This window comes from Diabrotica undecimpunctata, chromosome 5 (assembly GCF_040954645.1).
Source record: "Diabrotica undecimpunctata isolate CICGRU chromosome 5, icDiaUnde3, whole genome shotgun sequence".
Classification (NCBI taxonomy): Eukaryota; Metazoa; Arthropoda; class Insecta; order Coleoptera; family Chrysomelidae; genus Diabrotica; species Diabrotica undecimpunctata.
Window position 1 is genome coordinate 31,161,863 of NC_092807.1, and position 13,865 is coordinate 31,175,727.

Below are 13,865 nucleotides of genomic sequence, written 5' to 3' on the forward strand. Positions count from 1 at the left end.
GTACTAAGATTTGGATAAATCTGAAACAGTTTTGAGAGATAATAGAGTTCTGGAAAAATAAATTTAGGCCTCATCTCTAAACAATTTTGTTTTTTCGTATGATGTTTAATACTGAGCTTACGAAAAGTTAGAAATAGCATCAATCAACTAAATACCAAAAGATAATATCTTCCAAAAACAAACATAATAATAAAAGTGGTCATGTAATATTTATTTAATAACAATTGACATTATTATGGAAATTAAATATATTTATTATTCATTTATTAGTACTAGGAGCTGGTCATCTGATTTTAAAAGTATAAAAATATTATATAATATATATACTCGTTTTCATCGTTCTTGGCGGGTGCCTGAAATAAGCTACTACGGAATTTTTAATATTCGTCTCTCTCTGATACACAGATGCGTAATTCAATTGTGCGAGTCACGTTCGTCATGGTAAAGTGCGATGAGAAGGGAATGAAGAGACCACTCACGTCTCCCAGTATTGTAGCAATAACACCGATGCGTTTGGCCGATACGGTGTCGGTGATAAGTTCGGCCTCTTTACGAATACAGATAGCTGGCAGTGACGTGTTTTTTTTTAACATGTTACCCTGATCTGTGCATGTTTGAAGTAGCTGATGAAATAGTTTTTATAAGTAAACAGTTTTTAATTAATTAATAGTTTGAGCTCTTACTGTTTGGAATTCCATTACATAAAATAATACTCTCGACACCTTAAAAATTCCAGTTTATTATAAATTAACTCTCTCTCTTCCGATACCCATTGCAATAATGACTTGTGGCATTGTTCTTGAATGAGCTGGCTAATAGGTTTATAATTGTAGCAATTACCATTGATATTTTATGTTGTTTTAGTCTATTTTAGTCAGTCATTGTTGGAATTTGTTCCGAACAGTTTTACTTATTGTTTTTTGTTGTGAATAACTAATTGTTCTATTTAATAAAAAAAATGCCGGGAAAAACGATAACAGGAGAAATGCGACAATGTGTAGTTCATTTATTGGAGTATTTTAAAAAAGAAAAAGAAAACAACTTACCTTTGCTTTCGTTATCATCGGTACATGAACGAGTAGCAGACGCTTTGAAAATCAGTCCTCGCACAGTGACAAGAATAAACAGTAAATACAAGACAGGGGCAGCTCTTACTACACCAGGAGAGTCACGTAATGTACAAAAAAAAGACTAATGATGTCAGCGATACTATAAATGGAGAGATTAGAAATGTACTGTATGGCATGAAAACAAAAGAAGAACACGTTACAATTAAAGTTCTAAATACACAATTAAGAAACAAGCATCTCTATGACGGATCTGATACAAGTTTGTGGCGTCTTATGAAAAATTGTGGGTTTTCATACAAACTATACATTATATGAGAAATTTTTTAAGTCCAAGCCCACTTCAGTTCGGTTTTTTAGATGAAACATGGATATTCCTAAAAGGGGCATATAAACGTACTTGGCAAGATGACTGTGTGAAAAGCATCAGAAAAGGACACGACAATACAGGTAAACGCTTTGTTGTTTTACATGCCGGAAGTAGGCAAGGATTTGTTAAAGATGCTGGATACTGTTTTCTACGAAATCGAAGAGTGCAGACTATCATGATTCTATGGATAAAGTGTCTTTTAAAAAGTGGGTCTCCGAAAAGCTGATACCAATGTTGGAGGAACCATCTCTAATTATTATAGATAATGCATTATACCATAGCTCTTTAATAGAAAAGTTACCGAATGCCAGTTGGAAAAAATCGGACTTACAAGAATGGTTACGAACGAAAAAAATAATTTTTGACGACGATTCGGGCAAGACAGAGCTATTGAGTTTTTGTCGCCAGAATAAACCACAAAATACCAGGTACGTTATAGACGAGCTACTCCAAGAACATGGGCATCAGGGTTTGAGATTGCCTCCATATCACTGTCAATATAATCCGATTGAGTTGGTCTGGGGCATTTCTAAACAATACTATGATCGTCAAATTGGAGAACATAGACGTGGAGATGAAACAGTGAAAAAAGTTTGAGGCGATGAATTAGCTGAGGCAACACCTGCAGTGTGGGCGAGTTGTGTTAACCATACTGAAAAATTAATTCAGGACGACTGAGCAAAAATGGTCACATATGATGAAAATGAAAGTAGGATTATCATCGATTTGGCGGAAGATTCCAATGATGAAGACAGTTCCAGTGAAGACGCTGACTGATTAGCTAATTAATCAAGGTCAGTACGTTGTAATAGTTCAGAATTCGCTACAGTGCTTAAAACTTAAAAAATCTGTATCATTTTTTAATTAAAGTGGGTTAAATAATTAACACTTTTTTGGGTATATTTCAAAATCCTTTTAAAATGTATATTATACGTATATTCCATTATTATCGAGGAGGTAAACGAATCGAGCTTAGACAAGGAAAGACAGATGAAACAACTTATTGCAAGTGTTTTTACACGCACACGCCAAGAACGATGAAAACGATTATATACAACTTTATAGCCCAGTCGTCATATATTTGACCTAAACAGAGACAAGCAAGCTGAATTTTGCTGAGAATGTCAATTTTCGTGTCAATGCCCGTGCCTCCGACCCACGGGCTTCCCTCTAAAACCCTCGCTCCTAGGTAGGGGGGAACATTGAACGAAATCGAACGGGTGCACAAATATAAATATTTGGGAACAAGCGTTAATAACAACAATAACACCACAGAAGAAATAAAAACTAGAATTGGAAAAGCTCGAGCTGCTTTTGTTAATATGAAGGACATTCTGGGAAGTCATGACATTAACTTAAACCTGAAAATGAGATTGGTTAGATGCTACATCTTCTCGATACTGCTGTACGGAGTAGAGACTTGGACTTTAAACAAGAGCAATACCGATAAACTAGAGGCCTTCGAAATGTTGATATACAGAAGAATTTTGAAAATACCTTGGACAGACAAAATAACAAATAGTGTAGTTCTTCGAAGAACGAACAAAGAACGGGAGCTGTTGATCACCATCAAGAGAAGAAAGTTGGAATATCTTGGTCATGTGATAAGAGGGAAAAAGTACCGATTGCTCCAGTTAATTATCCAAGGAAAGATTCAGGGCAAACGAAGCGTGGGGAGACGACGTATATCTTGGCTGCGCAATTTAAGAGACTGGTTCCAGTGCACATCTAACCAATTATTTAGAGCAACAGCTTTAAAAATACGAATAGCAATGATGATTGCCAAACTCCGTAGCGGAGAGGGCACTTGAAGAAGAAGAAGAATATTTCTCAGTATTTTACCTGATAAGTTCACCAGTTTTGGTAACTGAATTTGGTGATCACCCCTCATCCATGATATATAGGTTAGCATTAAAATTGAAGGTTATGATCCCTATATAATCAATACAAGTAGCTGACTGGCTTATGATTGTATCGCAATATTAAAACCATCGGAAGTTAGTGTTTGACTTATTGATTTTTGTGGGAAACTCGCTAGAGTAAACGTTTAATGCTATTACGCCAAATGATCATTGTGATGACAGTCATCAGCTCTGTATACTCCACCCTAGATCAAATTCCTATCAATCTATAAGAATAGTTTAAACACTTTGTTGTATACCTATAGACTTCAGCATAATCAAAACAGTATTAAACCTCCACCTCCACCAAAAATTGTTTAAATTAAAGACTGGGAATTACGTTCAGCAAAGATTGATTTTACATCAGGGGGGAAAGAGGATCATTATTTAGAATATTGCAAAAAATATACCTAAGGTTAACGGAACTTTTTATTACTGTTAAAATTTGTAAAGTGGCCATAAAAAAATTATTGTGTGAATGGACAGCATAGAAATAATGGTTGCGTTTTAAGACGTTACAAGAGCTATATTTTCGATGTATTGAGTATTGATGGAATTAACAGCTAACCAGAGGAATGTATTCCATGCTCTCGAATACATTTTGATGTAGGTATGCTTAAGGTATACAAGATTTCAGATCAGAAAACAAGAAAAGAACCTCCAATAGTAAATTAGTGATAACGATAAGTTAAGACATTCGGTACAAAATAGGCAATATATTCATTTTCCTATTTTTCGGTGCTCGCATATTAGATTTAACCACTTTTTTATTTGTTTTGTAGTAACTATTATGATCTTGATTGATATAAACTGTTTTTAGCATAAGTTGGTTAGGGTAGCCGTAGAAACTCTAGAAAGACACAATTTTTGAAAGTCGTATTTCTTGGTTGAAGAGAAAGATTTTTTCCAAATAACTTTTTTTGTTAGCGGTTTCACTTGATTTTTTTCTATTTGTTTATTTTTTGGATGAGTGAAGCAAGCAAGTATAAAAATTAAATATATATATATATATATATATATATATATATATATATATATATATATATATATATATATATATATATATATATATATATAACTGTTTTGGATGGGTTGGAGTCAATAATAGTGGTAATTCTAGTCCAATCCTTCAGAATTCTGACTGTAGATTGCCCATAATCGTTTCGGATGTCATCGAAAAAACCCATATTTTTCTACAAGAATAAGAAAAAAGAAGTACTTGTGACTCGTTTGGAACAAATATATAACTGTTTTGGATGGGTTGGAGTCAATAATAGTGGTAATTCTAGTCCAATCTAATAATTATGGGCAATCTACAGTCAGAATTCTGAAGGATTGGACTAGAATTACCACTATTATTGACTCCAACCCATCCAAAACAGTTATATATTTGTTCCAAACGAGTCACAAGTACTTCTTTTTTCTTATTCTTATATATATATATATATATATATATATATATATAAATATATATATATATATATATATATATAAATATATATATATATATATATATATATATAAATATATATATATATATATATATATATATAAATATATATATATATATATATATATATATATATATATATATATATATATATATATATATATATATATAAATATATATTCAGGACTGGCTTTGGAAAAATTAATTTAGGGATTCGTATTAAATATTACACCCTGTATATATTTTTTTTAAAATGCAATAAGTGATTTTCAAACTACATAAATAGCCAATGAAAACGACATATGCGACAATGTTGTCGCACTTTTATTAAATTTTTAGTGAACGATCAAATCTTACCAAAAATAGAACAACCATAATGAAGTATCAAATTATAAGGTAATTAATTTAAACAAATGTTATAAATTTCAAACATTTTAATTGAAATGATAAACTGAGTCACTGCACAACAAAAAACAGTAACTACTAACAATAACGGAGAACAATTTAAAAAAAAACTAAAAATATGTACATAGTTATGATAAACCCATAAATTAGAACTGGAAAAGATATGTACAATAATGGTAACAAAATAAAAATAATTCAAAATAGATTTTCGAAATGGAACCCTGCAGCCTGTACACATTTTTGTTGCCGAATTGTTAATTGACGTATTGAATTACGGATACTCTGGGGATCGTTTCTAATAGTATTACAACAATGTATAATTCTATCAATTAATTGTTGTCGGTTATTAATATTCACTGCGTAAACTAGTTGCTTCAATCGTCCCCAAATATGGTAATCAACGGGATTGAAATCAGGGGATCTTGAAGGCCACGAAATAGGACCTGCACGTCCTATCCACCTGTTGCCATAAACATTATTGAGATGTTGTCTCACTGCCAGTAAAAAGTGTGGGGGTGCCCCATCATGCTGAAAATACATCCCTCGGATAGCAACGTTCGCGTTGGCAAGCAAATTCGGCAAAATATTTTGTAGAAAGTTCAAATAGACCTGCCCTGTTAAAGGATCATCAAAAAAGTGAGGACCTACTAATTGGTTATTTATGACACCAATCCACACGTTAACCGAAAACCTTAACTGAGAACGACGTTCTCGAATAGCATGGGGATTTTCTTCTGCCCACACATGTGAATTTCGTGAATTATTTATCCCGTCTCTGGTAAATTGGTCTTCATCTGTAAATAGTGTCCTGTATAGCGTTGGTCGATTATTGTTAATCCATCTACAAAATTCCAACCTATCGATCTCATCTCCAGCATGTAGTCGCTGAACCATTTGAATGTGATATGGGTATAGACTATTTTTTTGTAAGACTCTACTTACTTTTGATTGAGTAACATTGAGTTCTCGACTTACTTGTCTAGTGCTTATTGTAGGGTTCATAGTAACGGCGTCCATAATGTCATCTTCCTGCGCTTCAGCTACATGTCGCTTTGTTGTTCCACTAGGAAAAGTGCCATTTTCTTGCAAATAATTAAAAACTGACCCAAATGTTGGATGACTGGGAGTTCGACGATTAGGAAATCTCCTGCGATATTCTCTACTAGCAGCCCTACCATTCCCATTACAGAATCCATAAACAAATATTATGTCTGCATATTCTGTGGTCCAAAACTGATGTGGCATTTTGAACGAAAGTAACAAAAGCTCTACCAAAACTAACACAATGTACTTAACGTAGATATGACAGAAGAAATATGTATTCTTGTACACATAAATAACAATTGATAATGACAATAATGACAATGGGTATAAAATATCAAGAAACGTCAAACGGTCAACGCCAACCTTCATTTTAAACTTTTTTAGATTTATTTTTATTTAGTACAGTTGATGCAATGTATTATTATTTGACATAAAATTTTAATCATTTACAATCAACAAAAACTAACACATACAAGAGGTTTGACTTTTTAATCAATTTAATTTATTATTTATCGAAAATAATGCCCCAATACGATCTATGAGTAAAAATTTAAAATTGAAAAACAATTGATTCTATCGTAGAGTTAATACAAAGTGACAGTAAAGATGTTAATTTTCTACGTATTAGATTATGTTGTAGGAACTCATTTTAATTAAAATGTTTGAAATTTATAACATTTGTTTAAATTAATACCTTATAATTTGATACTTCATTATGGTTGTTCTATTTTTGGTAAGATTTGATCGTTCACTAAAAATTTAATAAAAGTGCGACAACATTGTCGCATATGTCGTTTTCATTGGCTATTTATGTAGTTTGAAAATCACTTATTGCATTTTAAAAAAAATTTATACAGGGTGTAATATTTAATACGAATCCCTAAATTAATTTTTCCAAAGCCAGTCCTGGAATTTTTTAGTTTAGCTAATACCAGTCGAATGCTTGATAGTAGTGTACTGTATCATGCAAAAATTAAAAAAATTAAATGAGCCGTATAAACACTACAATAAAATGAAATAAATGGTCAATTACACAAATCACCCTGTTAATTAATAAAGAAGAGGAGTTGACATTTTTAGTGGCCACATGATATGCTCCCTGAGGGACTCTACATATGGTAGAAGTATGTAAAGTTCCTCATGACTCACCCTGTATATATATATATATATATATATATATATTTATATATATATATATATATATATATATATATATATATATATATATATATATATATATATATATATCGGTTTAAAACATTCTCCTACGTCTTCCGATACCCAGTGGCCACTCCTCTTGTTTCATTCATAAGTCTTCTTCTATGTCTCTGTCTTTCATTTCTCGATTGATGCCTTCTCTCCAACTAAGGATTGTCTTCCTCTTTTTTTTTTCTACCGTGAGGGGTCCACATTAAGACTTGTTTTGGGAGACGTTCTTCAGAAATTCTCTGTAGATGACCGTACCATCTGAGTTGTTGGGTACCAATATCGTCTACTATTGTATGTTTGACTTTCATAATTTCTCTTATTCTTGTTCGTTACTCGTTCTACTCTAGATTTTCCAGCTGAACGTCTCCAGAAATCCATTTCCGTTGCCTCAAGTTTTCTCTTGTATTTTTCCTTTATTTGCCATACTTCACTACTGTAGGTAAATACATTTAATGATTGTGTTATATATCTTGTGCTTGTTGTTATTAGAGATTGATTGATCCCAAAAAAAACTATTGAGAAGGGAAATTGTTTTTCTTGCTTGGTTGTTTGTATCCTCAATTGTGTCGTCTACGATGTCTTTTTTTGTGATGATCATACCTAAATATTTATATGTGTTGCAATGTTTGATAACTTCTCCATCTTCCAATATGAGGTCCTGTTATTTCCTGCCGATACACATATACTCGGTTTTTTGGATATTGATTTCTAGTCCCCATTTTTTATACTCCTCGATTAGTTTTCGAGTCATATACTTAATATCTTTATAATCTTGTGCTATCACTAGTTGATCATCTGCAAATGACAAAGTGTATATGCTATTGTTGTTAATCGGCATTCCCATATTTCTACATTTGCGCTTCCACAGTTTTAGAGCTTGTTTTAGATAAATTGCAAATAATGTCGGGGAGAGACAGCAGCCCTGCTTAAGGCCTTTATTCATTTGGAATTCCCTTTACAGATTATTTCCAAACTTTACCTTTGAGTTAGCATTAGCGTACAGTTCCTTCGTCGTGTTTATTAAATTCATGCTTATGTTTGTTTTCTCTAACGCTTCCCATAATTTATAATGTGGTACGCTATCATCAGCCTTTCGTAGGTCTAAATATAATAAATGTTCTTCTTGATTTGAACGGCTATTTTCTTTTCAATAATCTATGGAATGCAAAACAAATGGTCAACAGTAGATCTACCTGCCCTAAATCCTGCCTGTTCCTCAGCTTCCAAGTTTTTATATATGTTTTTAATTACTTTTCCGTATATTCTACTGATCGAGTTTGTCACGACAATGCCTCTGTAATTGTCGCATTCATCCCTTCTGCTTTTTTTGTTTATAGTGGATATGAATGATGTCTTCCACTCCTCTGGGGTTGTCATTCCATTAATGCAGTTTTGGAACAGTTTCTCTAAACTTGTATATAGTTTGGTTGTACCGTGTTTAATTAACTCTGGAGGGATGTTGCCTGGACCCGGAGCTTTGTTATTTTTTGAGATTTACATACATCTTCCACTTCTTTCGTTACTATTCGTATGGGCGAAGTTAAAATGTTTATATTTTTGTGTTTCGTTGCTGTCTTTAAATTGTGGTCTATCTTCCCTTAGAAGTTTCTCAAAATATTAGTCCCAGTCATACTTGTTATTGTTGACACTATGTCTCTCTACTTATCTTGTCGTAAAGATTTTAAGACTCTTCAACTTTCTGTGCTTCTTCGTCCTCCTAGATGTGAATTTATCATGTGAATTTAAATTATAAAATAAAAATTAAATAAATATACTAAAAGAAATATTCATATTGGTGTTGATAAAATAAAAAGTACTTTATGATGATAAAGCATATTATATAAATTATAAAAAATGTTATTACTATTTTTATTGGGAATAGTAAGCTACAATATACAAGTTTTAAATAAGTTTATTTAAAAAAAAACTTGTTTTCAACTTTATTATTATTACTATTAAGGTGACACAAGAAAATAGCTTCCAGCTTTCTAGACGCTTTTCTGAAAGGGCGTGCATGATTTGGACGCTAAATTTAAAATTCGACACTGAAAAATAAAATTACCTGTTTCTGCATACATGGTTTGGACGCTGGGTGTAATTGAAATGTAAATGGAAAGTCAGGTAATAAAATTTTAGAGATTAAGCTTGATAAGGTTTATTTGTCACTTTGAAATAAATACGACATACATTTTACGAAATGGAATCGATCGATACAGTTACAAAAAAAAAATAGTTTGATACTCATGTATTATATTTCTAACGAACATAATTTTTTTTCTACTCTTTGGATCTGGAAAATGGAAAATATTTGGATGAGCATGGTAAAAATTATCATTAAAACGCGAGTGGAACGATTCACAAGCATTAGTTGTTAATTGTAAACTCTCACTCATCGCAGCCCACATATCCGACGGAAATGTTGTGTGGTCGCCAATGTAGTTGTCCAATAAGTAGTCGGAAAAACTTTTCAATTTTTGAATCCTTTGGTTGAATAGCCATAAAATCATATATGAAAGATTCTTCGACTTCTGATGGAGGTAAAAATGGCAGCCCAAAAATATATTTCAACCATTTAGATATTTCACTGTCTGCCAATTTATATTCCCGAATTAAGCCACAACCACCGATATTACGATACCAAGCTTGCATAAGATGAAAACGGCACCCTTTAATTTGCACATTTGGAAATTCAAAACGCGCAGCATTGTGGATAGCAATTTCAAAATCGGAGAAAATGATTTTTGGATTGAATTTTAGACCAATTACTTCACATTTGCGTTTCAAAACATTAAATAGTTTTATATAGGTTTGTTCCGATTTGTAGGGAAGTAAACAATAACACAATGGTATATAATGTCCATTGATAAATACATGTATGGTAAAAAATTGCTTGAAATATTGAGCACAGTAACTAAATGTACCGTCCATATAAATCGTTTCACTGCCGCACAGAAAACGCATGTTAGTGTTACACGAGAAGATGATAATGTTAGAACTTCGTTCAACCGCAAATATAAAATTCTCGTCTTTAAGTGTTTTGATATTCATAATATTTACCGCAGCAATAGTTTCTTCTTTACTTTTGGGCAGTTTCGGTTGAGCCATTCGCCGTTCACTGTATATTTGATTTCGTATTAAATTAACGTCTTTAACAGACATGTGGCTCAAGCAATCTACATTTTCTTTCAACGCACTATGTATGATTTTGGACGGCCTTTCGGTCAAATTATCCTTAGCCTTCCTTTTGGCACTGCTACGCACAATCTGTCTATTAAGCGTCTTGATATCACACTCGTGATTATGTTCTAGATTACTTCGGATCACTAACTTTTCTGGCCCTTTCGTGAATATCTTCGCTTTACACGACCGTTATCTTGAGAAAAAGTAAAACTGTTCACTTTGAGCAAAATTTTACCACGATTACTTACTAACGTTGAAATTTCCATGTTCACTTTTCACTATTCTCTGACAAACTAACAACTAGTATAGTAACTAAGTAAATTTCAATGACCATCATTAAACCCTAATTATATCTAATATCTGGTACCTGCGATAATCCTTCCGGCAGCGTCCAAAACAAGGGTACTTTTAAGACCCTCAGGTACTTCAGCGTCGAAAACATGCATGCCCTTCTGAAAAGATCATGAAAGTAAGGTCATAAAAAGACGCATGGTAATAACACTAAAAAGATTAATACAGAACATAAACTTTAAATAATTATCTACGTATTTTTTATTGTTTGTTTATTGTAATTTTAGTTATTTGTTTAGTAGTAAATGCCCTTTTTTGATTTTAGAGTACCGAAGTTGCTGAACATGACAAACTGTGGTCTTACATATCAGGCTTTACTGGTAGTTACACCAACATAATCGTTACTGCAAACAAAGCCGCCTTATGGACTGACGGTCGCTTTCATCTTCAAGCTGACGAACAAATCGACTGTAACTGGTTGCTGTTTAGAGAAGGGCATCGAGATATTCCAACAATGGCGGAATGGATTATAAAACAATTCCCACATGGTTCAAGGTTAGGTTTGAATCCAAAATTGGTTTCTCATCACATGTGGAACCAACTCGAACACGAACTAACAGGATCACGTATTCAGTTAGTGGCTTTAAACGTTAGCTTGGTAGATATAATCTGGCCAGAAAATGAACGACCAGAGAAAATAAACAAAGATGCATTCTTTTTAGATGAAGAATATACAGGTAAGTTTCTTTTTATGAATATTTATTTATATGCGATTTAGCAAGCATATTTATCTATCCAGAAACATCAACCGTTGAAGCTATGTATTGCCTTTGGAGAGGTTTTAGACTACAAATTAAAATAACAAAGATGAGTTCTAATACTCGGACACAAATTAGTAAATCTGAAAGAAAGTGAATTGAGTGGCTTCATATCAAAGACGGACATGTTACGGACATTTTAGTGAAGGCTTCAAAAATAATCTTGTAGACATTCTAATATCAGAAATATATAAAATTATTATAAAATTATTATTTAAAAATACGGATGTCCGCTTTTGGAACAAAATGTGATGGTAGGTGTCCGCTTTTGATGCCAAAAAAATTGTATTTATAGAGTGAACCCTCTGTTTGGATCTAACTTAAAATTGAATGCTTATAACATTCATGTAGGGAATCAGGTATTTTAAATAAAAATTCCAATTTTAAAATCTTTTATTCAAGTTGCATTAGTAGCTACCTACAAAGCAATATAACTAAAAATATATAAAGTAAAATATTCAAACTTATAAAATATTTAAACTTTAGTAACATTCAAATTGAAATTAAAACAAGATCACCATCAAAATCAGCATTATTATTTTCACACTCACATTAATCGTCACATTCAGCCGATATTTCAGGTTATACTTGCATTATGTTTTTGTATCACTGCAAAGTACCGTTCTCCCTCCAATTTACTCCAAAATGTTTTTCAACCAATTTTGCTACGTCCTTAACCTTTTCTGCTTTAGGGTCACACCAATACGAATTTCTTTTGGGTTGATCTGCCCAATAGTGCAGTTGGTCTTACAAATTTTCCTCTCTGCACCAGTGTCAAGGTTGTAAGCCATCTCTCCTTTCACAACGATGGTTCCCAGTTTAGTTTTCCGAAGAACTATTCGTCGGCAGGTGGAAATTTTGAAATGAAGTTGAGCCGCTGTTTTCATAAAACTCTTCGCTTCTTGTTTTCAGTCCAACGGTACCCAATCCCTTCCAATCAACTTAATCGTACCATATTTCCTAAAAATTTCATGATATTTTTCTTTTGTCACAATTTTGTTGATTTTTTTAATGTTTTATCTATCATCCCAAATACAGTACAGGAAGTACTACTGTCTACAGGAAGGAATGAGTGCCCCGTTACAGGAAAGAGTGTTTCAAGTTTTCGTATGCTTGTTGGAGCGCAGCTATCCAGAAACTTGCAGCACATAGTTAAAATATTTATATTCTTATTTTGTCCAGCGCAAGCATCAAACACCAAACGAACGGAATCATATCCTGAGAGATCAGCTGATCTCAACTCATTGAATACAATGGAAGCAACCTCGTTGGATGATTTTTTGCTTCGTCTTCCGTCCAGGTATAAATTGAGAAAGTACTGGGATTCAGGGATTCATATGACAATCCTTTAACTACTGAAAGGTTATAACAGTAAAACTGTGGTAAAAAGTACGAACTTTGATCAGTAACTTTTGGCAAAACAAGGTTCTTCTGACAATCAAAACTCAAAATAAAACATCCTTGTGGTTTTTCTCGCATGTGTGGGAAGAAGGCTTGGGCCTGTTTCTTGTGTAACTCCATTTTCATTTTTAGACACCTTTTTCTTCCTCCGTTTGTTCCACTTCGATAAGGTTTTGTAATTCTAGGCAAGTACTACATTCATTCATGCTAGGGTAAGAGAATCCAGTGTTGAAATCTGAGCAAAATATTTTTCTGAAAAATCCCTGAGTAACCTTCTCAGATTCTTGTTTACCATAATTGAACATTTTCCACATTTTGGCGGTATTCAGGTCGCGAATAATGCGATTCAATAGCTTGAAAACTACAGATGAACTTTTTTACTTCTTCTCTTTTCGGAGCAATCTTAACTTCCTTGTGGTTTCTGCCTCGGGTTTCCACTGGAAATGAGATACACCTCTCTTGATTTTTCGGAACACTCCTATAATTCTATGCTTAGTAATAGGCTGCAACACCTTGACAAAAGCATCCCTGCAAACGTTGAGATTGTTGCCAGCGTGGTTTACAACCGAATATTGGAAGATTGTTTTTTCCCCTTTATAGGCCCAAGCTTCTTTCTTTTGGAGTTCGGTGGGCCAGCCCGACAGTTTTTCAAAATAAACGCATCTTGCTTGATTCTTTCTGGGATGGAGTAAAAGGCTTTGTGGAACTCCATGACATCGTGCATTGTTA

At 33.1% G+C, this 13,865-nt stretch overlaps 1 protein-coding gene across 1 annotated transcript in view; it reads left to right on the top strand.

Annotated features, from left to right (window-relative positions):
* The window catches only part of LOC140441240 (xaa-Pro aminopeptidase ApepP-like), a 298,581-nt gene that overhangs the window by 257,225 nt on the left and 27,491 nt on the right, over nucleotides 1-13,865 (top strand). Inside the window, exon 3 of the mRNA XM_072531835.1 lies at nucleotides 11,243-11,654. Coding sequence (XP_072387936.1) covers nucleotides 11,243-11,654 — 412 coding nt within the window. The remainder of the gene's footprint in view (nucleotides 1-11,242; nucleotides 11,655-13,865) is intronic.